The sequence below is a fragment of the Pinus tabuliformis genome, chromosome 8 (genome assembly GCF_031772625.1).
Source record: "Pinus tabuliformis cultivar Carrire ecotype Pingquan chromosome 8, CPIR1, whole genome shotgun sequence".
Classification (NCBI taxonomy): domain Eukaryota; kingdom Viridiplantae; phylum Streptophyta; class Pinopsida; order Pinales; family Pinaceae; genus Pinus; species Pinus tabuliformis.
This window is the reverse complement of record NC_142294.1, coordinates 207,536,223-207,560,025: the sequence shown is the minus strand read 5'-3', so window position 1 is coordinate 207,560,025 and position 23,803 is coordinate 207,536,223. Positions and strand designations below refer to the sequence as shown.

General features: G+C 37.0%; 1 protein-coding gene and 1 pseudogene across 1 annotated transcript; both read right to left on the bottom strand.

Moving 5' to 3' along the window:
* Positions 1-9,143: 9,143 nt before the first annotated feature.
* On the bottom strand, positions 9,144-12,113 carry LOC149234865 (putative disease resistance protein At5g63020). The gene has a single exon (XM_089368397.1). It carries the CDS (start codon positions 12,009-12,011, stop codon positions 9,144-9,146), a length of 2,868 nt encoding a protein of 955 aa, XP_089224523.1. The 5' UTR covers positions 12,012-12,113.
* A 9,498-nt stretch (positions 12,114-21,611) lies between these two features.
* LOC149234864 (protein RTF1 homolog pseudogene) lies at positions 21,612-23,468 on the bottom strand (annotated as a pseudogene).
* Between the last annotated feature and the right edge of the window lie 335 nt (positions 23,469-23,803).

The window sequence follows — 23,803 nt, the reverse complement described above, 5'->3', positions numbered from 1 at the left end:
TCATTATTCATTAATAGCTAGTCAGCCATCAAACTTGCCAAGAACCTAGTTTTTCATTCAAAGACAAAGCATGTGGACACCAAGTATCATCATATCAGATCTCTCATTGCCAAAGATGTCCTCAAGCCAGTTTATTGTCCTTCTGAAGATCAGATCTCCGACATTTTTATGAAACCACTTGGCAGAATAAAATTTACTAAGATCAGGGATGAACTTGGTATCTGTTCTAATGTATCTTTGGATCATAGGGGGGAATGTTAGATGATCCAAAAATAAAATCTTATCATAGGTTATAAAATTAGAATAAAATAATTATTAATTTAAGATATTAAATTAATAATTATTATTCTAGAATGTTTAATTATTTAAAATTAGTTTATTGTTGTAACTAGATATGACTCTCCAAATGTGTCGTATCTTAGGCTCTATTTTAGGAGATTTGTTAGCTAGTTGGTTTGAATAGCATTTATTGTAAATGGACACTTGTTATTTAATAAGTGATCCATAATTAGAGGTAGTTAGGACATGGAGCTTATAAATAGCTCATTGTGAGAGTGTTTGGATGTTCGGGTGTAAACTCTTGTAAAATCTATTATGTAATTATTTTTTCTGATTAATAAAATTACGTGTCTGAGGACACTTCTGCCATTACAATTTTCAAGCGGCAACACCTGTTGGATGAAAATTTTGATTCCTCATCCAAGGAGTACCCATGTTGCATACTTTCGATGGACCCTTCTACACGAGAAATGAGAAATACATGAAAAATGTGACTACAATCACGTTTTTTCATGTATTTCTAATTTTTCATGTAGCAGGGTCCATCAAAAGTATGCAACATGGGTAGTCCTTGGATGAGGAATTAAATTTTGCATCCAACGAGTACTCTTGCTCGAAATTTGAGTAAAACCTTAGGGAGATAAGTTGAAAATATGAGTTGAAAAAGTAGTTTTATTATTTTATTAGTTTTTAATATTTTTACTTTTTTACTCCAAAAATAGTGAATCATCCCCCATGGTTGACATCATCATCTTGAATCCTATTGGTTCTTATAAAGTTTATTTTGGTTGTACATTTTTCTTAGGAGGCCCATTTAGACCTTAAAATTCCCCTAATGATGCAGTTTCTCACACTCTATGCAAAAAGGGTCACTAGATTCTAGCAAATATCAAAAGGAATAGGGGGTAGGATGTAGGATGGACTAACATCACTATGATTTAGGCTTGCTCCCTTCTTGTCACAAATATCCACGAGGTTAGAATACGTAAACAATGTGTTAGTGTCGGTCTTGAAAGCCCTCCATCAGAGATCAAAGCTCTTTGCATTTGCATTAGTAGGTGTCTCATCAGTGTCAAAGTTTGCATCCCGTTAGGCATGCCATAACCCTGATGGAGGAGCTGGTCTATTTATACCCCTCTTGGCTTTGCTGGATCAGGTTATATCATGTCATTGAGTTTTTCAAGCTTGTATTGTTTTGTCTTAAGGTCAAAGGTCCTAGGTCTAGGGTTTTGGTCATTTGTCTCAGCAAGGTCATGTCTTTGAAAGTCCTTGAGTGCCCAGCAAGCCAGAGAGAGGATTGTAATCATGTTTCTTTGATATTCTCATCATGTACAGTTCATTTTTAACCTTGGATTTAAAAACTCTGTTTTTAAAGCCAAGGTCATGTTAAATTTTTGTAAAAAGAATAAATTTCCAAAAAGTCTTCAAAAAGGCAGCAATAACCCTGGTCCCCTTGCCACAGTCCTTCAGATGATCTACCTGCAAAAAGAATCAAGTCAAAGCACTCAAAGAGTCAAATTCAGGATAAAGGAAACCAAAAAATCAGTGTTTTAAAAAGTGTCAAAATAAACTTTATAAAGTGGGTTTATGGATGAAATTTTTTCAAATGAAGTTTATAAAAGGTCATATTCCCTCCTTTCACTCTCATTGTGCATTCTAAAGCTTGCAAGAGAGGTTTTGAGAGAGTGATTGGAGAAAGGAGCGAAATTACAGTGATTTCGGGCAGCAGAGTGGTGCGCGACCCGTTCAAGGAGGTGCGCGACCTGTTGGGCGGTGCGCGACCCGTCCAGAGCGCTCCAGCAGTTCAAAAAATCAACGGGCGCGACCCGTTGGGAGGTGCGCGACCCGTTGGGAGGCCTGCGCGACCCGTTGAGCCGCTGGCCTGCAAACCTCAAAGGAATTCCCTAATTTCTCTTCAAATCATCTAAGTTGCTCGAGGTAGGGTCTTTACACATTGTATTTGAGGTTGATGATGAATGTAAGCCCCTATGCTATGATTTTAAACTCAAATTATGCAAATGAAAAAGACTTATATGACTGCCATATTCATATGCAAACTGTGCTAGGGTTTTATGATGTTTCAAGTTGTTTTTTCCCTTCGGTTGATTTCCTTTCCCTTTCCTTTTGCCCACACTCATATGTACATTTCTTTTCCCCATGATTATTTTATAAATGAAATACAAATCCCCTTCCCATCCCTAAATCACTAAAACTAAAAACCCTACCCCTCTCCCAAAGCATCAAAAACAAAACAAAGTGAAACCCTAATTCCCCTCTACCATATGCATATGCAAGATAACAAAAACTGTTGATAAAATGTCAACATGTGTGGTGTATGGTTTCCCTTTTGTTTTTTCCTATTAAACATGTATGCATATGTTCCCATGTTCACTTGTATGCATGTTTTTTCCCATATGTAATACTCTTTGCAAATGATTTCCCTATTACAAATATGTGTTCCTATATGAATATGATTTGCAAAATTTCCCTTAAAAACTCCCTGCTATTTTTATATATTCCCATTCCTGGTTTAAAATTTCCCTCCCCTAACATTTCCCTCATGTTTGGTTCCCCTTGAAACATCATAGATTTCAGCACTTTTGCAGGCAGAGACAACAGTTTAGGTTGTCCACTTTGCTCCAAAACCATGTCAGAAACCGAAACTTATGAGCAAAGTGATGACCATTCATCATCTACAGAGGTTGAGGAACAGAGGAGGCCTCGTAGAGGGGCTAAGGGAGGACATCATAAGCGGGAGGAGCCTACTTCTTTGGCAGAAATACAGGCCTGTCCTTTGGCAGTGAATTGCTTCCAGTACATGTCTTGCTATCAGTTTTGTGAGAGGATCTCTCAGATTCAGCATCATAGAGAGTTGGCCCGCTTGTTTGTCTTACACCTCCATGATGGACATGTCACTCTGGCAGGGGTGAACTTCACATTGACACCTGAGGTGATCTCACAGGCTACATGGATACCAAATGTGGGTGAGGTTTGGCCTAAGCGCAGGTTGCTTGATTTTGTTCACTTTGAGCCCTATGTCCGGCCATCATTTGTGAGACTTTTGACGGGTGTTTTCCCATTCAGATTTCTCCGGAGTGAGTATGCTCCCCTCATGAGGCTTATTATGCATTATTTTACCTGTGAGGGCAGATTTTCACAGGTGTATTCATATCACATTCGCCTTTTGATGCATTTCACCTGAGTGAGGATGATGAACATCATGGTCTTCTTGTTTCATAACATTCAGAGGATGGTGCCCATGTTGCAGAGGAAGACCCCGACCCAACAGTACAGGAGCCTTTGCCATTATGGTTTGATTCAGCTAGTAGTATTGCATCAGTTGACACAACAGGGCATCTCATGGGAGGAGTTCATCTCTCGTGAGTTTTTCACAGTGCCACCTCAGCCACATCAGGAGGTCATTCATGAGGAGGGAGGACCATCTCAGCAGCCTGATGCTCCCGTCACCCGACATGTCAGCTCCACTCCTTTGGTCACTTATCAGAAAGGCCCAAGGGCCTTATTTGCAGCAGCTAGGCGAGTACTATCTCCACATCAGGTGGAAGGGGTCTCGCCTTCATCTTCAGCTCAGCGATTGTTATCTCCACATCAGGTGGAAGGGGCCTCGCTTTCTTCATCAGCATAGGTACTGCAGAGGGGCAAAGAGCCCATGATTCATGATGATCCGGTGATTGATCTCGAGGCCAGTTCTCCTAGCCAAGAGGCTAAGGAGATCATCCAGCATCTTAAGGCTGAAAATGATGTTTTACAGAGGAGACTTGAGGGTGCTCAATGGACCATCACCTACCTGGAGCAGCGGAACACACAGCTAGAGGAGGAGAAGGCACTTGATGAGCTATGGAGGATTCGTAGCGACCGAGTCTTGAACCGTAGGAGGCCCGGTGATCCATTGCCTGCTGACCGAGAGTCATTGCTCATTCAGGAGAATGCCCACTTGGAGAGGTTGTTGGCTAAGGCCAACCAAGAGAAAAAGCTGCTGAGAAACATGAAGAATCACTATTGGGCAAGAATGCATGTTTGCAAGGCCAAAATGAAAATGTTCCAAAGGAGGTTGTCCGAGGCTCTTAGGCGGAAGAAGAAGACCAACCCACTCCGTATCTTGGTTGAGGCATCCCTCAAGGATCATGGCACTCACTAGCATCATCTACAGCACAAATCCCAACATTTTTTGAGAATTTTGGATAATTTTGGTATTTTTGGGAAATTTACAGGTTTTGGCTTCTCAACGGGTCTCACCCTCGGTGAGACCCTTTGTCATCGTAGCTCTGTTTTGAAAAAACTCAACATTTCTAGATTTTTCATGCAAAGTTACACATGCCTATGGATGGACTTGAGTTTTTATGGAGTTTTGGGCCTCCAAAAGGTCAAAATACAGGCAAAATTTGACTTTCTGCCCCTTTTTTGAGTTGCAGAAGCAGTCTTGGGAGAATTGACTTTTTACTGGGCAAACGACCTCCAAATCCAAAAATTCCAGTTTGGTTAGAAAGTAGACTCAGATACCTTTCCAACGCGCTATCTTGCACCTCATTCTGACACCGGGAAGGCCTCCAAACAGAGCTCCAAAGTGCGCGACCCGTTGAGGAAACTTTGCTAGATTTGACCAGTTCAACCCAGAAAACGCAGTTTGGCTCCAGTTTGACTTTTTGAGGTGGATGGTGGTCCTCTTGGATGTAATTGTGACACTTTTTGGATATTTTTACTCTTGTTTAACTCTTCTAGAAGATTCTTGCATGTAAAGGGTAAAAATTGAATGTATGAACTGGTTTCCAAGTTTATAGAGGCAAGTTGTTTTGACTGCCTATTTTCTAGTGCTTAGTTTAGAAGTGGTTCAAACAGCTCCTAGGATAGTGAGATCGACCCATGGAGGCAGGGAAAGAGGTTAGATCATCTATATTATGTACTTTCTTGCTCATTTTCATGGTTGGACTCTTGAGGGAGAAGCTATCATTGTATTATCACTTGTATCTCTGCAATTTTTGGCTAAGGAAGACCAGGGTTTTGCAGTCATCTTTGGGATTCTTGTGGACTCATGTGTTGATGGTGTGTTTCTTCATGTTCTTGTAAGCTTTGTCATGTGATTCATTTCCTTTCTTTACTGCTGCACATTAAACAAATGAAGTGATAAAGTATGAATTCATGCTAGCCATGCTCTGCTTTTAAATTTGTTTAATTTTAATGTTTTCTTCTGTCTAAAGAGAATTCAAATACATTGTTTGCTCTCTTTAGCCTTCTTATCTTTCTTTCCTAATCATTCATTTCAGCTAAAGACATCGATACATGCTCCTACCTCGCCCCAAAGACCCCCCTGCAGAAACTGTGTCAAATCCCCGCACCCTAAATTGCAGCTCCTCAATTTGCCACCAAAAACCCCAAAAACCCCCAAATCAACCTTCAAATCAGTTTACTAGCCTAATATCAGTGTTACCTTGTTGGTCATCTCATCCTATTGAAAATCTACCGAGATTGACCGGAGAGAGCCTTCTCCTGCCCCGTAGGGCTAGCTACGAGGCTGAATGGTTTGATGTAGCTTTGAGATTTGCCTTTTCAGCCTGAGGTGAAATTTCAAGTGCTAACACAATGTATACTCAAAATGCATATTCAAATGTGTCTTCCTAGTCCTAGTCCCCGATAGATTCCAAAAAATCATTTGGGTCAATGACCTTGAGCCATATATCTACACATACAATTCAACAACATGTGTCCCTTAATGTTATCACTCAATGACCATATCAACTCCTCAAAAATTTCTCCCAACTCTATAATCTCCTCAATTGTCTACACCAACACATCTTTTTTATCTCTTTCAAGGTTGGCCAAATCTTCTTTCTTTATCTCATCCTATGCATTGTTCCATATTCTAAATGGATATCGGTGTTATCTTTATATAAGATTTACACACTTTTAATGTTGTTTCTATTATCTTCTTTCAAGCTCCACTACTTAGACCATTATTGATCTTCCAACACCCCATGTAGGGATTATGCTTTCATCTCAATGGGGCTTGGTAGCATACCCCATTCCACCATGAACATCTTTATCTAGATAGGTATGTCTTCAATCAACCTTCTATGTTGTCCTCTCTTCAAAGTTTCCACTGCCTTTATTAATGACTAATGTCATTTCACTGCAAACTCTAAAGCATAGCCTTTCATAACACCTTCAAATGAAAACTGAACATCTTTGGTCAACTTATGGCCATTAGCATTGAATATTTATTAATTTATTAGTGGTGCAGTCAATTATTGACCATGGAAAACAATGTAGATTCTTATTTACAAGTCTTTCCATCCATTCATGCAAGTTCACCAGGAATTCAAGATTGGAAAATCTCATCCAAAACACACAAACACATATTTATTTTTGAATATTACAATATCTTTCCCAAGTATGCAGTTTCTTGGCATGCATGAATTTTCATTTCCAACCAATCTTGAATCTTTACATTTTCCAACCTCCAATGTGTCTCCTTACTATGCATTTGTTATGGTTGCAACAATAAACAATATTGTTGGCTCTATTGTAGACTCAAGGTTCGTAGGAAGTGTGTGACATAAGCATGATGTACTTGAATGTATCGAGTTTTCAACCTTTGGGAGGGTTTCATCCAAGGCATGCTTGATAGTTGTTGTGTTAGTTATGTGCCAAATATTAAAAATTTAATTGTGGTGGAGAATTTATTAACCTTTAATCACATTCATTTAAACAAATGGAACTCAAATTATGCATAGTAAAGACAAATGAAAAAATCATCCAAAAATGCCACAAGCACATGAATTAGGGTATTTTCTAATTATTCAAATATTATGCATACTTATAGTATTATAGGCAATTATTCTGGTTTGAAAAGTCATACATATAGGATGTAGCCAAATATTCAATTAAAAACATTTAATTTACTATTAAAATTAGTAATTTTTTGGCAAATATCATCCATTTAATCATATATGTGTAAAAAGAAGGTGAATATTTTTTCAGAAATCTCAAAAAAAAAAACCAATTAGCGAAATTTCGCCCCAAAAATTTTCCTTACATAAAATTGAGCTAACCAATCTTTTGTATTAGAAAAACTAACATTATATTGTCATACACACACCATGTAAAAAAAGGACCACAGGTCTCGCATAACATAACTCAACATCGACAATAATAACTAATTTTGCAAGTAACCTCTACTTTACACAATAATTCTCATATATATAGGCCAAATAAGTGGTTATAGAAGATTCTCTCATAACATAACTCAACATTGACAATAATAACTAATTTTGCAAGTAACCTCTACTTTACATAATAATTCTCATATATATAGGCCAAATAAGTGGTTATAGAAATTCTCAAAATATATTGCCTCATAAACTTGGCATATGACTCCATATGATTCCATAAATTTTGCATATTCAAGATTATGCATGTTCATGTCTTTTGTTGAACTTGACTTTAAGCCAATGCTTAAACAAAACTAGGCCACAACATAGTATATAATTTATGCATTGTGTAATTAATTTTTTGTGTGTATTAAGGTGAAATTTTAAAAAAAATGATTTAATGTATTGATATTAAATGAAATCAATGATTTTGAACTACCAACTAATTTTTGTATAAACTAATAATATTTGATGGAATAATTAGTTTAGTTAATTCACTTTTAGTAATTAGCCACGTGTTTCAATGTTTTGAGCATTGTGAAATTTAAAATTAATGTTCATGATTTTTATAGTGAAACTAGTTAGTAAACTAACCCAAAAGTACCTTTGGATAAACTAATTTGTAAACTTTATGATATAAGAAAGATTGAATAATATTTGATTGAATACTTATTTTAGTTAATTCATTTTATTAATTGGCCATCTTTTTCAAGATTATGATTTTTATTGTGAAACTAGTTTGTAAACTAACCCAAAAATACCTTTAGATGAACTAAATTGCAAATTTTATGATATAAGGAAGATTGAAGATGAACATTGTTTCTTTGCTCTTATTTTTCTCTTAATAATATAAACCATAAATTTCTTAATTTCATAAATTAACTATTCTTATAATAATCTTAATTCATGTATACACATATATATAAATTCCCAGTGCAATAAATTTTAATATTAAAGATTGCAAAAATAAATATTACATATATAAAATTTAACAATTAATATTATAATATTTGATTTTGTATTTTTAATAAATGATATAAAAGTAATATAAAATATTTAAAATTATTTGGGATCATATAAATATATATTTATATATTAAAAAAGTAATATTGAAATTAATAAATTATTTAAACACTAATTAATTTTAATAACATTTTCATATCTATATATAAACTAGTCTAGATTACCAATAGCTAAGAGAGATCAAATCTTTTTTCATTTTAAAAGGGATTTGCATTTCAAGAGATTTGATCCCTCTTGGTGACACTAGATAGATATAGAGTTAAAATAAATTTAGATTGATTTACTTATTAATTTAATTTTGATTTTTGATTTTATATAATTTGAGATGGTGAAAAATATTTTAATTAATAATTATAATTATTTTATTTATTTATTTTAATTTATTTTTTTTTGTTATTTAATTTAACTAAATCAAAATATTTACCTGACATAACATACATAACCTCTCTCAAAATTCAATAAAATAAATAAATTTATAATTTAAAAATTATCAATATCATTATTAAAAAAAAAAGATTTATAATTTAAAAATTATCAATATCATTATTTTTTTTAAAATACATTCCATCAAAATTCATCACTTACAGCATAATAAAAAAAAATTATATTCACTTGCAACATAATAAAAAAATTATATTACATTATATTCACTTACAACATAATAAAAAAATTATATTACATTTCAGGATCATCTTCTTCACCCTCAAACTCCTTAAAAAGGTGAGAGAGTTTGGATTTTACATCATCATTCTCCCAACTTATTCCATCCCACCAATTTGACTTTCCTACAATTTCCTTCAACTTAGGTAGCTTCTCCATTTCTTTTGGCATTCTCCGTAACAATGGACACCCTGTGATCTCTATAACTTCCAGATTAGGCATTGTTTCTTCATTCCATACACTCGATGGTCTTGCAATACTCTCTGCCTTCTCTAAACCTCTAAGACTCAATTCCTTTAACATTGGAAGACTGCTGATCTCAACAACCTCCAACTGAGGGCACGCGGAAATCCCTATGCTCTCTAAATCAGTGAGCTCCTCGATTCTCAATGTCTTCAACTTGCCGCAATCTGACATTTTTAAGCGGTGCAGTTGCGGCATTGTTTTTGCATTGCACACTATACTCTCTAAGCTCTCTAGGGAGGATAGATCTAATGTCTCCAACTTCGGAAAACCGTCACGTGCAGCCTCGCTCCCAATCTCCAAGGCTGGAAGCTCCTCTAATTTCATACACCTGCTCAAGCCCAAATTCTTCAAATTTTGAAACTGACAAATACAATTTGGTAGACTTACACCTTCATAGTTGACTAAGAAAAGACTCTGCAACTCCTTCATGCTCTGCATGTTGTGTGGAAGGATATCTAGCGCCGCATCATCTCTATTTTCATCTTCGCCCCACTGGAACCATAACCTTAATTTTCTCATCTTTGACCACGTACTCATTGAACCCTCTTTAATTTCTGGCTTTACTGTGACATCCAACTCGATCAGATTTGAGAGATTTGTGAGATCCTCCAAACTCAATGGAATTGAGTTTCGAGGCAACAACAGTTTGTTCAATGAAGTGAGTTGATAGATTTGATGTGGAATCACCCTGACAGAACCAGAACCCCATACTGTGAGATGTTTAAGATTTTTGAGCTCCCCTATCCTATCAGGTAAAAAATCTAGACTTTCACAGCCGCCGAGATTCAAAAATTGAAGATGTGAAAGGTTGCATATGCTCTCAGGCAAGTGCTTTAACCGCTCACAATACCCCAGATTAAGAAACTCAAGCTGTGTAAGTTGCCCCACTGTTGTTGGTAATGTTTCTATTGAGGTGTACGACAGATCCAGAACCTTGAGAGACATGGAGTTTACCAAAAACCCCTCTGGAATTTCCTTCAACTGATCATTTTTGGCCAACACTAAACTGACGAGTGTTGGACACTTCAAATCTGTTGGCAGATCACTAATTTCATTGCCAAGAACGGAGATTCTTTTGCGATCCCTGGTCTCTTCTTCACATGGAAAATGTTGCAGACCTTGACCTGCTGCAAATAACAAGTTCTGCTCTCCTTGGCCTACATAGATTGCCATATCCCGTAGTACATCATGAACTTTTATAGACAGCTTATACTTATCTGCATATTCAATCAAGCACCTATCTACGAGTGCTTCTATGTATTCCCGCCCAACATCCATGAAGTAAGTTGTCCCCTTTTGAGGCACCAATCTTTCTGCTGTCCACATCTCCACCAGCGTCTTCATAGAAATTTCTTCATCTTCGGGAAAGGCAGCACAATATAAGAAACACATCTTCAGATTATCGGGCAAATCATTGTAGCTCCATCGTATGCGCTGATAGAGCTCTGCATCAATGGTCCTGTGAGTGGAGGGGAAGGATGGATCTACATTTTTCATCAAAACTAAGGCGCGACTCCACTCATCAGCAGTCTTTTTCCGAGCCATAGTTGCAGCAACTGTATTTATTGCCAAGGGCAACCCCTTACACTCCAAAGCAACTTGTCTAGCAATAACCTCTAGATTATTGTCTGGAGCAGCCCCACATCTAAAAGCTCTTCTCCGGAACAGCTCCCACCCTTCCTCTGTGGACAGGGGTCGTATCATCATGCAGTACTCTTTTTCTGCCATTAGTTCGACTACATCTCTGTAGCGACTGGACATTAAGAGTTTGCTGCCGTTATCATGGCCAAAGTTGATCCCAACTTCATTCAAATCAATTGGATTCCACGCATCGTCCAGCACAAGTAGAAACCTCTTATTTTCAAGAGATGCATACAATTTCATTTTTCGCTGGTCAATAGTAGAACTTGGCTCAAATTTTAAATTCAGGGACTCGGCAATGGTATCCTGGAGACTTTGAATCTGATAGTTTTGAGAAATGGTATACCAAATGACGAAATCAAAGCTACCACTCACCTTCTTCTTGCAGTTATTGTAGATGAGTTGGAGTAATGCCGTTTTGCCGACACCCGCCATGCCCCACACACCAACCACACGAGCCAAGGGATGAGGTTCGTCAAGCCATGCGCTCAGCTGCCTCTGAGCAGCCTCGATGCCAGTCCCCACAAAGCCGGATTCTGGAAGAGGTTGAAGAAGCGCATCTGCTTGAGGCTGTGCGGACCCCACAATCTGTGCAGTATGAGCAACTGTTGAAAGAGCAGAATGAAGCTGTTGGAAGAGCTCACCAAATCCGGTCTTCCATTCTCTGATATCTGCGGGGATGTTGGGGCTGAAAAACAGGCAGCAACCGCGACACCGTTCTCGCTGTCTGTTGGCGCGATGGATGAGGGATTTGACTTCTTCAAGGGCATTGTTAATCCTTCCCAAAGAACCTTCCACTAACTCCGGCAGCTTCTTTTGTTGATCTTCGAATTGGGTTTGAATATGGCGTAACGACTCGTCCATACGGTCGAGTTCATTGTTGAGAAGTTGAAGGTTCTTCCCCAACTCCCTCACATCCTTCAATTGTTGCCAGAGGATACCGATAATGGCATTAGTGGCGTTTGTGGCTAATCCGGTACCCAAATCCGTGGCCATGTTAGCAAATAGCAGAGAGAGAATGGAACGAAAACCTGTGAAGATTGGAACGAAAACAAAGGGCGCAAGACAACAGGGACGAAAGAGGAAGCAAGCGCTGTGGGTTGGATGAGGTGCGATACAGAATCCATGAATTATTGAATAGATATAGGTATAGGAAGAAGCGTTGGTTGTTTCTGATGGTGGGGCATGGGGCATCCATTCAAAAGAAAAGAAAAGAAAGGAATAATGTGAAATGAAATGAAATTTAATTTTAACAGACACGTGCCCAGTAAAGTATTCCAATATTAAAGTATCCCAACATTACCTACCCTGGACCACTGGACATCAATAATGACAAAGTAAACAAAATATCGGGACCTCACTATTTCACAGAAAATTAAAGTTAAAGTTATTTCAATATTAAAATATCCCAACACTATCATACCCTGCACAGCTGGGCATCAATAATGATAGAGAGTAACACAAGTGTTGGATGTTTGTGCATTAAAAAAAACATGTAAGTAAAATAATTCAAAGAGTTCTTTTTTAATAACAAATAATGGTAATAAAAATGACACGCATACTTAGTGTCCCTATTATTTAGTATAATTATTAAATATTAAAAAATATGGATTAGTTAGCAGTCACGTTTGAATAAAGGTTACAGAGTAGTTATAATTATTAAATATTAAAAAATATGGATTAGTTAGCCGTCATATTTGAAATTTGAATAAAGGTTACAGAGTGGCTATAATTATTAAATATTAAAAAATATGGATTAGTTAGCCGTCACATTTGAAATTTGAATAAAGGTTACAGAATGGCTATAATTATTAAATATTAAAAAATATGGATTAGTTAGCCGTCACATTTGAAATTTGAGTAATTACAGACTGGCTATAGTTATTAAATATTAAAAATATGGATTAGTTAGCCGTCACATTTGAAATTTGAATAAAGGTTACAGAGTGGCTATAATTATTAAATATTAAAAAATATGGATTAGTTAGCTGTCACATTTTAATAAAGGTTACAGAGGGGCTATTCTAGCTTATTTTAAATATATTTAAATTAGAATAAGAAAAATAAAAACACATAATTTTATATTAATAAAATTTACAATTAAAATATTAAGATAATACATTATTGCATTATATTTGGTTAGGATGAGATATAAGATTAATTATCTAGAAGATCAACATAATCATTAGAACAACACAACCATGAAAATTTTAAATTATTTTTCTACTTCAATTTTCATTTCTTTCCTTTCATAGTATTGAGAGACTTTTGGATTCGTCACTTTATAATATAATAAAAAAACATTTGGACAAAATTTCTTAAGTAGGCTCTTTGATTTATGAGAAGAACTAGTTTTGGCCCTTGCATTTTAAAATTTCCCAAAAAAATTTACTCAATTTAATATCATTCTTGTGATTCTTTCAAATTAGATGAGGTTGCTATTAAGTTTTCCACTCTAAATCATTTTGTGCAAGTACCTCAAGTAATCTTTACACTTTTATCATTGCATAATTATTATGTCACTGCTTGCGTGGTGACATCTATGATCGGTCGAGTTTTATTAGTTTGTACGTACTACATTTTTTTTTCATTTTTGTATAGTTAACATTATACTTTTCCTTGAAAATTTTCAGGTGACATAAGCTCGTTGTTGCATCCCCGTCTACAGGTTTCAAGGGTCGACGTCATCCCAACAACAGACAGATTAGTATAGGTACAATGCAATTATGTCGAACATAAGCTTGCATTGAATGAGTCATCCCATCCCTCCGTCATTTTGTACTTTCCCAAAAATTTTCATGAGCTCCTCAATCTCCTAACCATGTGATCCTATTGTTGGAGATCGAATGTAGGGGTTTTGTCTTAAAATAAAATTGTCCCCTATAAAATTTAAATTATTTTTAAATTTTAAATAATTATTAACTACCCTATTACGCAGCGTGAATGTTAAATATTAAAGTTTAAAACAATTTAGATTCAAAGATATACACATAACATTAAATGCTACTTACCATAGTGGACATCCAAAATTTAATTAAATTGGACTTCACCTTTTACATAAAATCAAGCTTCTTATCACTTGTTGCTAAGTCTATGGTGGTTCAAATGGATATATTTTTACAAGCCTAACTGTATCCCCATATCACAATGCCAGAGATTATTCCAGATCTCGACTACCTATAGTGCTTGTTTCATTATTATTATTATTTTAGCCGCATGTAGTCTGTTATTGTACAAGCAAAGAATGTAGAGTTGGTAAAAGATATACCATTGTGCGATAGGAGACTATAGTACAGGGCCGCCAAATATATCTAGATGGCAGGGTGCTCGCCTTTTTTTCCATTTTAGCGGAGCATTCGCTTAGCAGAGCCAAGGTTGTAATCCAACTACGATTTTCAGTCGGCTCTCATAGCGGCTATAAACTACATGTAGCATCCATTTATAATAACAGTGGAGTTGAATATGAGAGTATCAATGGAGGCTAATAAGCGTTTACCAGGGTCATGGCTCCTCCTGGCCGTTCTAGCGATGGTTCAATAATTGCCTACAACAAATCAAAGGAAATAACAACACAGTTCCAAACTCATTTACATTTACCGAAATAAGTGAAGGTTGTGGCCTTTGTTCCACTCAGCCAAAGTCGTGTCACTCTCGACTATAGTCGGTCCTGACTTGAAATCGGGTCGCCTCCTGATCCAAGTGGATATTGGTGGCCACCCGCCAATTCCACTTGGACCCCCACCATTGCTTCTTTCAATTTTTCAGTTTCCTTAATTGTAGCACAATTTACTATTTTTAGAAGTTTTTCAGGTCCTAAACTTTCGGAGTCGTTTTGAGGCCCTAAACGATGTTTTTTTGGAAATCTATCGCCAGCAATTTTGAATTAATATCATCTTTTCTGTCGTAGTCCTTGGAGAGATCTTTCCAACGGGCTATCATGCGTGTCAAACGGAGATAATATGACCAAGTCGTGACCTCAAGAAGTTGGTTGTCCAACTCATCCCAACGGGGCTCATAAACTCTAGGTGTTACATCTCCTTGGGTTAGGGTTTTGGTTGTTTAGGGTTTGCTCTTATTGTTCAATAATAAAAATGCCCTTGAGCCTCATTGTAAGGCAGTTCAGAGGCATGTAGCCACCACATCTCTTCTCAGAGATAAGCTACCATCGCCTTAGCTGGTTTATTTCTATTCCTGTTTGTAAGCATACTTCAATATTTTACATTAATGAAATGAAGTATTATTTCCGCTGCATCTCTGTGTTTATGGTTATCTCTGTAATTTGTTGCGTTCATGTTTAAATGTGGATCAATGGTATCAGAGTGGTCTGCTTTTTTTCCTCTGTTTTTCTTTGCATGTCCCCAACGAGGTCGGGATATAAGGAGTTAGGGCTCAAACTGGTCGAACCTTTGCAAGACCAGCCTTGCAAATCCCGATGGCCTCCCATGGCGGATGAAAAGAAAGACGAGGGGGCAGGAGATCCTATCAAAATCTTGCTCGAAGAAGCCCTCAAGTGAAAAAGGAACACGATGATGGAAAAATTTGCCCAGATCCTTCAACGGCTACCCAGGGGCGACACATCGGCTTCCAACAGCTACTCTAAAAACACCACATTGTTTAAGGTACAAGTTAATTTTGAAATCCCCATATTCCAGGGTCAAATAGACATAGATGTGGTTGATAAATGGTTAAATCTGCTAAAGGGTTATTTTTCTTTTCATGATTTTTCTAGTCGAGAAAATATTATTTTCGCTCTTCTCAAAGCAGCCCCCCGTGTCAAGGATTGGTGGGAAACCTACTGCGAGCAGAAGGATGAAAGTACAGGCTTACTATTTTCAGCCGCACCCACTTGGCATTCATTTTGGGATGCGATCAAGGAGAAGTACTACCTTGTCGGAAGCTATGAGGATCAATACATAAAGTGGACCACGCTGCAGCAGGAAAGGGACCAAAACGTGTCGGAGTTTACCAATATTTTCCATACCCTTCGCACAAAGTTGGGTATCAAGGATACGGAACAACATTTGGTACTCAAATACTGCGGCTGCCTGCACAAGTACATCCAGGAAGAAATAGAATTCCTGATCACGGGGGCATCCATTCAAAAGAAAAGAAAACAAAACTCAATTTAAAAAATATATTCTATCACCATCACATCGTTGTCGTCATTATATTCGCTTGACCATCACATGGTGGTACAATACTTAAATGGTGAAAAAATTGGAACGCGCGTAAACTAAAATAAACTATCGGGCACATCACTATTTCACAGAAAATTAAAATTATTCCAATATTAAAGTATCCCAACATTAGCCTACCCTGGACCACTCGACATCAATAATGACATAGTAAACAAAATATACGGACATCATTATTTTACAGAAAATTAAAACTAGCATTTGCATCTTATGTTGCAAAGGAAACACCATAAGGCATAGAGTGGTAAGACATAGAGTGGAGAAGAATAGCGACATGTGAATGGGCATTGTTGAAAGCAAGGGTGGACGATAATGTGTATTCTGAAAATGGATATTTTGTTATGGTCAACCTAATGCATTCATTAATTAGATGACAACGAAAAAATTTCGGGCCCAGGTTGAACCAACACAAATCTTTTCTACAAGAGTGAAATTGCCTAAATGATTCCTCAATCAATGGAAATAACTGTGTCCCTCCTCTGATACCTAAAATACATTGTAGGAGACCAATTTTTCAAGTAACTTAATATAACTAGCAATTGCCCAAAAAGTGCAAAGTTTTTTTATGTATAAAGTGTTGAGAATGGAGGATCTCGAATTAGACTTTAGTTGGACTCCGTTGGTTTGGGAGATGTATCATGTGTTACCGTTTTTGCATATTATGGGCATAAAGTTTGTTATGACGATGGACATTATTTTCAACCAGTTGTGGGTTGGCAACAACTTTTGTGAATGCCTTGGGTAAGATTCCATCTTCTGGATAATGGAAATTCCAGTGTCCATTTAGTCTATACTAGAGTACAATGATTGTTGGCAAAGCTAAAGAAATTGTCATCAATGTATAGAGCCAACGTAACTCGTAGTCATCAGTTTTTATCTATACAGGGCTATGATTATAGGTACCAGCCATTTGAGCGGGCAACCGATGTATTTGCTAGATAGGGATCATGTTATCCTCCTGGAGTTATTGGTTGTGCTTAGAAAATATAAAGTAGGATTGAGCATCGACTATCTGGCTGGATGGAATTTTTGATAAGTGCTAGCCAATTTTATCTATTGTGTAATCTTCCAAAACATAGAGGCTAACCCAAGTCGATGCTTCAGTGGAAATTGTGTGGCCCTTGCATTATCTAGGTCCTATAGAAGCAAATAACAAAAATAGCATCAAGTACAATCCATCTCTAAACCGAAACAAAACATCAACAAGCAAGGTAGTACAATCTATCTCTAAACCGAAAAAACATCAACAAACAAGGTCCAGATGACCGTTAGCATAAAAATAAATAAAAAATCATGTTACAACAAATACCTACATATAATCAAAATCATTGTCTATATTAGGATCTCCATCATCAATATCACCCTCTAAGCATTAAAATAAGATAGAAAAAAAAGTACCATCTCAAGTCAAGATTTTGTTTCAGTGATGGGTACATTTTTAGTAGGGTTCTGAGAGAAGAGTTCATCAACCAATGTCACTAACTTTAAGGTACGTAGAGAGCTTAGTGTTCTTGATTAATTACCAGTTCATACCCTCATACATAACAAAATCCAACGGAAATGTGGCAATCCCCACAATCTTGAAATCCTGAAAAAGGTTGTCAATTCTACTAAATTTTGAGTGAGATCTAAAATTTTACTTTCTCCATATGAAATTCAATGAGGTCAGAACTACTCTCAAACATCCAAAGTCATTTCATGGTAATGTTATGAATTGCATAAGCAATACTAAAGCCACAGGCTTGAATATTATGCTACCCCACTCAAAAATTATTGTTTTTTTCTAAAAAATAATTACGTTTGGAACATCTTTAATCAAATTGTGCAGAATTGGCCAGTTTGGTACCTAACCAGCCAGTGCAATACCAAACTAGCCATTTCCGGTTCCAGACCTCGAACCAGACTCGTTTGGGTGTCAAAGAGATCGAACCAGCTGATTTCACCAGTTCCAGTCTGGTTCCAATAACACTAGTTCTATGTTATTCAATATTTTTGAGCAATACCCTGTAGTTATCATGCATGCATATTTATGATAACTACTATACTTTTTCTTACCTTTGTCATTTCCCTGATTTAAGGCTGCTCTAAGTTACTAATAGAGACAGTTCTAAAAGATAAGGCTTCGAGAACCTTGCTTTAGTTGGTGGAGGCTTAGTACATTTTCTTCTAAAGCTTTGGCCTCAAACTCGAGAGCTACTTGTAAAGCATTCTCCAAAGTATTTATACTAAGCAGGTCCATTTTTCTTTGGATATTTTGGTTGAGAGTCCTCTGAGAAGTGAGTCGAGGAACTTCCAAGTTCATCACCATGGACTTGAAGCCATCAAAAATATTGTTTGATGCCTTTGACCAGGTACTTGCCTTATGTGAATCCATTGCTTCATGATTTCCTCTGCTTTCCCCTTCAGGTATAACCTATCTTGCATTTCTTTCTTGAAGCATATCAAAGTTTGTGTAGGAGGTGAATTTGAGTTGACTAAGTTTCGTACAAGAGCCCACTGCCATGTTAAGGGTTGGTCACTCCATACTGACTTCTTTTAGCATCAACTTCTGTGCATCATTCAGTTGTTATATTTGAAATAAGGCTTCTCGTACAAGAGCCCACCACCATGTTAAGGGTTGGTCACTCCATACGGACTTCTATTAGCATCAACTTCTGTGCATCATCCAGTTGTTACGTTTGAAAGAAGGCTTCTAGGCTTTGCAGTGAAGCATCCAGCACTTATATTTTAGGATTGAAAGCTTGATATATAGTTCATATATCAGTGATGTTGTTGTCCCATAATACCGTAGGACTGAAAGATTCATATTTGGTTTGAATTTCAATGATAGTGCTGGCCTCACATTTTACTGGACTCCACATTTTCTGAAAGGTCGGGAACATATTTTGCATTTTAGATGCAATTGTTGGTTGTCAAATATGTCTTATACATTATTTTTATTGGACTTCATGCCTGCAGAGATATTTACTCTTGGCTACTTCCCCAGCCATGATAGAGAAAAGGAGCCCAAACACTTGTGAGGCTTCTTCCTCTGCATAGGTGGTGTGTCAGAATGGGTGCTCTTTTTGGCAGACATTTGAGTAACGGTCTTCCGCCAATATAAGATTCTGGTATGCAAGTATAATTTCAACATAGAATTGCCTACATGAACTTAGACCTGAACATTGCCGGAGAATAGAGACTTCAAAGCTAGTTCTTCAAGCGCATGTAATATAGATTCATTTAGAAAAAGGATGCGTGAAGACAATTGTAATGTTGATGACAGACTTTGATCACCATATTGAGGAACTAACATTGTGCCCGAGCCCTACTGGCTTGAGAGTTTTGACAGGGTTTGTGTCTGACTAATATAGTCAATGAAGGTGAGTATGATTGGACCACAAAACCATGATGAGTCTCAATGATTCCTCAACAAGGCATCAACCAAAACAATGCAGGAATTACACAAGCCTTTCGGGATGCTCTCTAAAGAAACATGAAACTTCTCATTGTGTTTAGCAACGTTTCTATTGAAGGTCAAATTGGCTCATGTAAAGAAAGGGAATTTTTGCATCTTCAACAACTTCACATTGTCAAAGACAGCTGTATTCTCTTGTCTAATGTAAGAAGAGAAAGAACACTTACAATGCAATATATTCATAAAAACATACTAAGAAATGATAGTTATCAAGATAGAATCTGAATTCAAATGTGGATACCATACAATACAGAAAACAATTGGCCCACAAAACTACAATTTAGAAAATTCAGGAGTATACATATTATTAAAGCAAAAGCATGCACTTCTTCAAATTTATTGAAAAAAAATAGGTATGTGGATAGTCCAGACTAATTTTATCAAAAATTTTAATGATTGGATAACATAAATCCCTACAAAAATGCTCAAAGGTCCGTTGAGCCTTGTGATGCAATCCATTCAAGAAATGTATTTCCTTATCATACACTATAAACTGTACGAAACCCAGCAAAAACTAGAGTAGCAGGTCTTCTCTAAAGAACATTAGATTTATTATTGAGATTATTACAAGTTTTATTTTAAAAAGTTGATAGCCATCACACTATTTTCTTGTGCTTGGTGGGCGTATGTATTTGTTTACGTGTGTTGTGATTCTACTTTTGATAATGCAGGTCATGTAACCTGTTCTAAGTGTTCTGGAAGTAAGAAGGATATGCATAGATATTATGTACACCCTTTCAAGTTGAAAAATAAAAATTAAATAAGCACATAGTAAACAGAGAATATATGACTAAATATCTAGTGGAAGTTACTTGTTTAGTATGTTGGCTCGGTTGGCATGCTTCATTTGAGTGTAACTTTGTTTATGAAGGTCTAAGCAGGCATTTAAGGTGCAACAGTGTCCCAACTACAAATGTAGTCTCCTCGAGACTTCACACATGAACATAATAGACAAACCTCTCTAGGCATCAGTAGCAGCATAGTCTCCTGAAATCTCCCATGGCTAGCTCCTAAACGGGGGAGTAGTGATAGGCATTGGCGGGACAGGGAGAAGAAATGGGAAAATAACATATTCATTGGTGGCTTGAAAGTTAAAATGCATCTTCTTAAGAATTCTTTAGGGTTTCTTGGGAAGATGATTTTTTTGGGTTAAAATTGGGTTTGGTTTGGTTCAGTTTTGGACAAACAACAGATTGACTATACGAATCCCAACTGAACCGAATTATTTGGCTGCACCAAAGTTCTTCTAGATTTTCGAATGTTTTCCTCGATTCAACCAAACTTTTTTACCATGTAAAAGATAGTTGCTTATTAGATAGAATTGCAATCAATCGAAAGAAAGAATAAACAACTAAGCACAACAAAACAACCACAACTCTAAAATCATTTAAGAAAACTATACTACAACAACATAAATTAATAAAACATAGCATTTATTACATGAATATGAAAAACACTACATATTTCAACAATAATTTAGAAAAAGGAATCACTCAACATCAATCTCAAACAACATAAAATGCCATGTTTCACTAACTGCATGATAACTTGCAGTGGAATAGTGTTACTTAGAGGAAAGGAATCCTTTTGGAACATTATATACCATTTTTTAATAGAATGGTTGAGACAAAAAAACACCCTTGAACTTTAGATGTCAAGAAAATACAGCCTATATTTCTAACACATTGTTGATTTCATGCCTGCCAAAAATCCATGATGTTGCTACTGTTAAAAGACAATCCTTGGTTGACTAGGTTATTGCAGTTGTGTTTTAAAGTGCCTATAATGGCACACTACATATAGAATTTGAAGCAATTTATAAAAATGTTCACTTTAAGGCTTTTCTGCATATGTTTCTAGCAATCCCAAAAGGAAATTTTTGAATCTTTCATATAAAAATTAAATGGGGAAACAAACAAGCAGAGAAAATATCATTATTTATTTTCACAACAGGCCTCTTCTACGCTTGTAATCATTCACAGTTAATGTCAGACTATGCCTCCTTCCATCATTGCTAGGAACTTGCACTCCACAAGTTGACTCAATCTTTTGCTTTCTAGCCATAAAAGCTAAAGGGCCCCCTTGAGCACCCCCATACTTCTGCAGTCCAGCAAGTGAAATTGGAAGTTCAAAATCATGCAAAGTATACACCTTTGCATCTTCTGATACAAGAGCATCAATGTCGACAAGCTTTCCATCACCCTCAGTAGTTTCTATTGCTATGGCTTCCTCTACTTTGGCTGCATCTGCCTCTTTGTTCGCATCAGTGTTGTCTTCAGCAACCTTCGCCTTTGTATCATAATAATTTTGAGATTGATTCCAACGCCGAGTGAAAGGATCATACCCTGCTTCACCTGCTTTAAGATTAAGGTTTAGAGGCTTGATCTCAGAAGTGTTCTTGAAATTTTTAGCCTTGTTTTTCTTATTCATTTCTGCTGGCATCAAGGCTTTTGCATCCTTGATTTTGCTCTGAAGAGAAAGGACTTCTAGTTCCTTCAATCTCACTTTAATTCTCTCAACTTCTGAATAATCATGCCTGCTCTCCGCCAGCTCCATCTCTCTTCTAACCCTGTCCTTTTCAGCAGCCACATTCGATGGCCTTTTGGAAGCCAACTTCTTTTCCTGCAACATTTGTTTTACAGTTTCTGCAGAATACACAAATTGATTTATCTTTTTTAGCGCATTTATTTTTTCCTCAACTTCTGCTTGACTAATCATCCGACCACCACTGCGTTCTACTTCCCGTTCCCAATCTGAAAACTCTTTCTCAAGTGGAGGTGAATCAGACACCCTGGCCATCTGCCATCTTGTTGCACTGCTCTCGCTACCCCAGAAACAATTCAAATACTTGTATGTGGTGCGGTTCTCAAACTTGTATTGTTTATCAGGGTCTGTCGCATTAACATTTTTTACCATGCAAAGACGGTAAGTACTCTGTCCTGACCTGGACATTCCTATCCCAATTCTTACAAAGCAGCCCACAATGATATTCTCAAAGAATGGTTCCATAAACCACTTGGCAAGTTTTGATCTCCTTATTGTTATGCTTCTAATATCTTCAAAGCTGGGAGTGTCAGCAGAGCCGGGACCATCACCATCACTATCTGATTCTTCGCCACTGCTTCCACTTCCTTCTCCTTCACTAGAGGATGACAAACTAAGGCTCGGACTCGCATGAGATTTTCTTCTACTAGGTGACGAATCCCGCCCCTTAGATGAACCAGTATTATCTCTCCGCTTACGCTGAATGTCAGAATCCTGTGCTTTCTGCCGCCTTGCTACCAATTCACTCAAAGCATTTTCTTTTACAGACCTTGTCGATTTCACAGAAGAGCGCATCCGTGAAGATGGAGGCCCTGTTTCTTTCCATTGTTGATTTCTAATCTCGTTTTGGCGAGCCCTTTTACGCATTAAATAATTATCCCTTGCTTCTGCTCGTTCTGCCAAAATCAACTCCCGGTCCAGTTCAGACATTTTCCCAAGCTACTCCCTATCTTCATCATCTTTGTATAAATCACTTCCTATGGATAATTCGCTATCGGAATCATCACGGCGACCCCTGTCATCATCATCCTTGTCACCAGAATCAAATCTCTTTTTCAAGGGCATTCTTGACCCAAAAGCCTTCCTATTTGTTGTCCCAGCATCATCTGAATCATCGTCATCAATGTATTTCGAGTCACTGCCATCATCTGAATCAGAATCTTCCAGTCTCACTTTCGCAGGATTTATGTTTTGCTTTCCATCATTGGTAGATGTTCGACCAGCTGCTTCTAGCAGCAAATGCTCCAATTCAGCCATAACTTTTTTTCCCCTCTAAACATCCATGTCGATTGAATAGTCCTTTGTTCCCTGGCTAGAGCAGAGACTACAAATACCACTCCTCAATGGATCTTCAAAACCTAAAACCTATTGTCCATTAAACAGATTAAAATTGTGAGAGGCAAACCACACCATGGAGCTTAATAAATGTACATCACCGACATCACGTTTTGTAATACATGGTCCTTGATCAGCGCTAGAGTCATACAAAACAAAACTGCTGCAAATAGCTTAAGCCCCAATCCCACGTTTTTCATAGGAAGAGAGACAGGATGAAAAAGAAGGGTTTCCTTAATAAAAACTGGATATTGTGG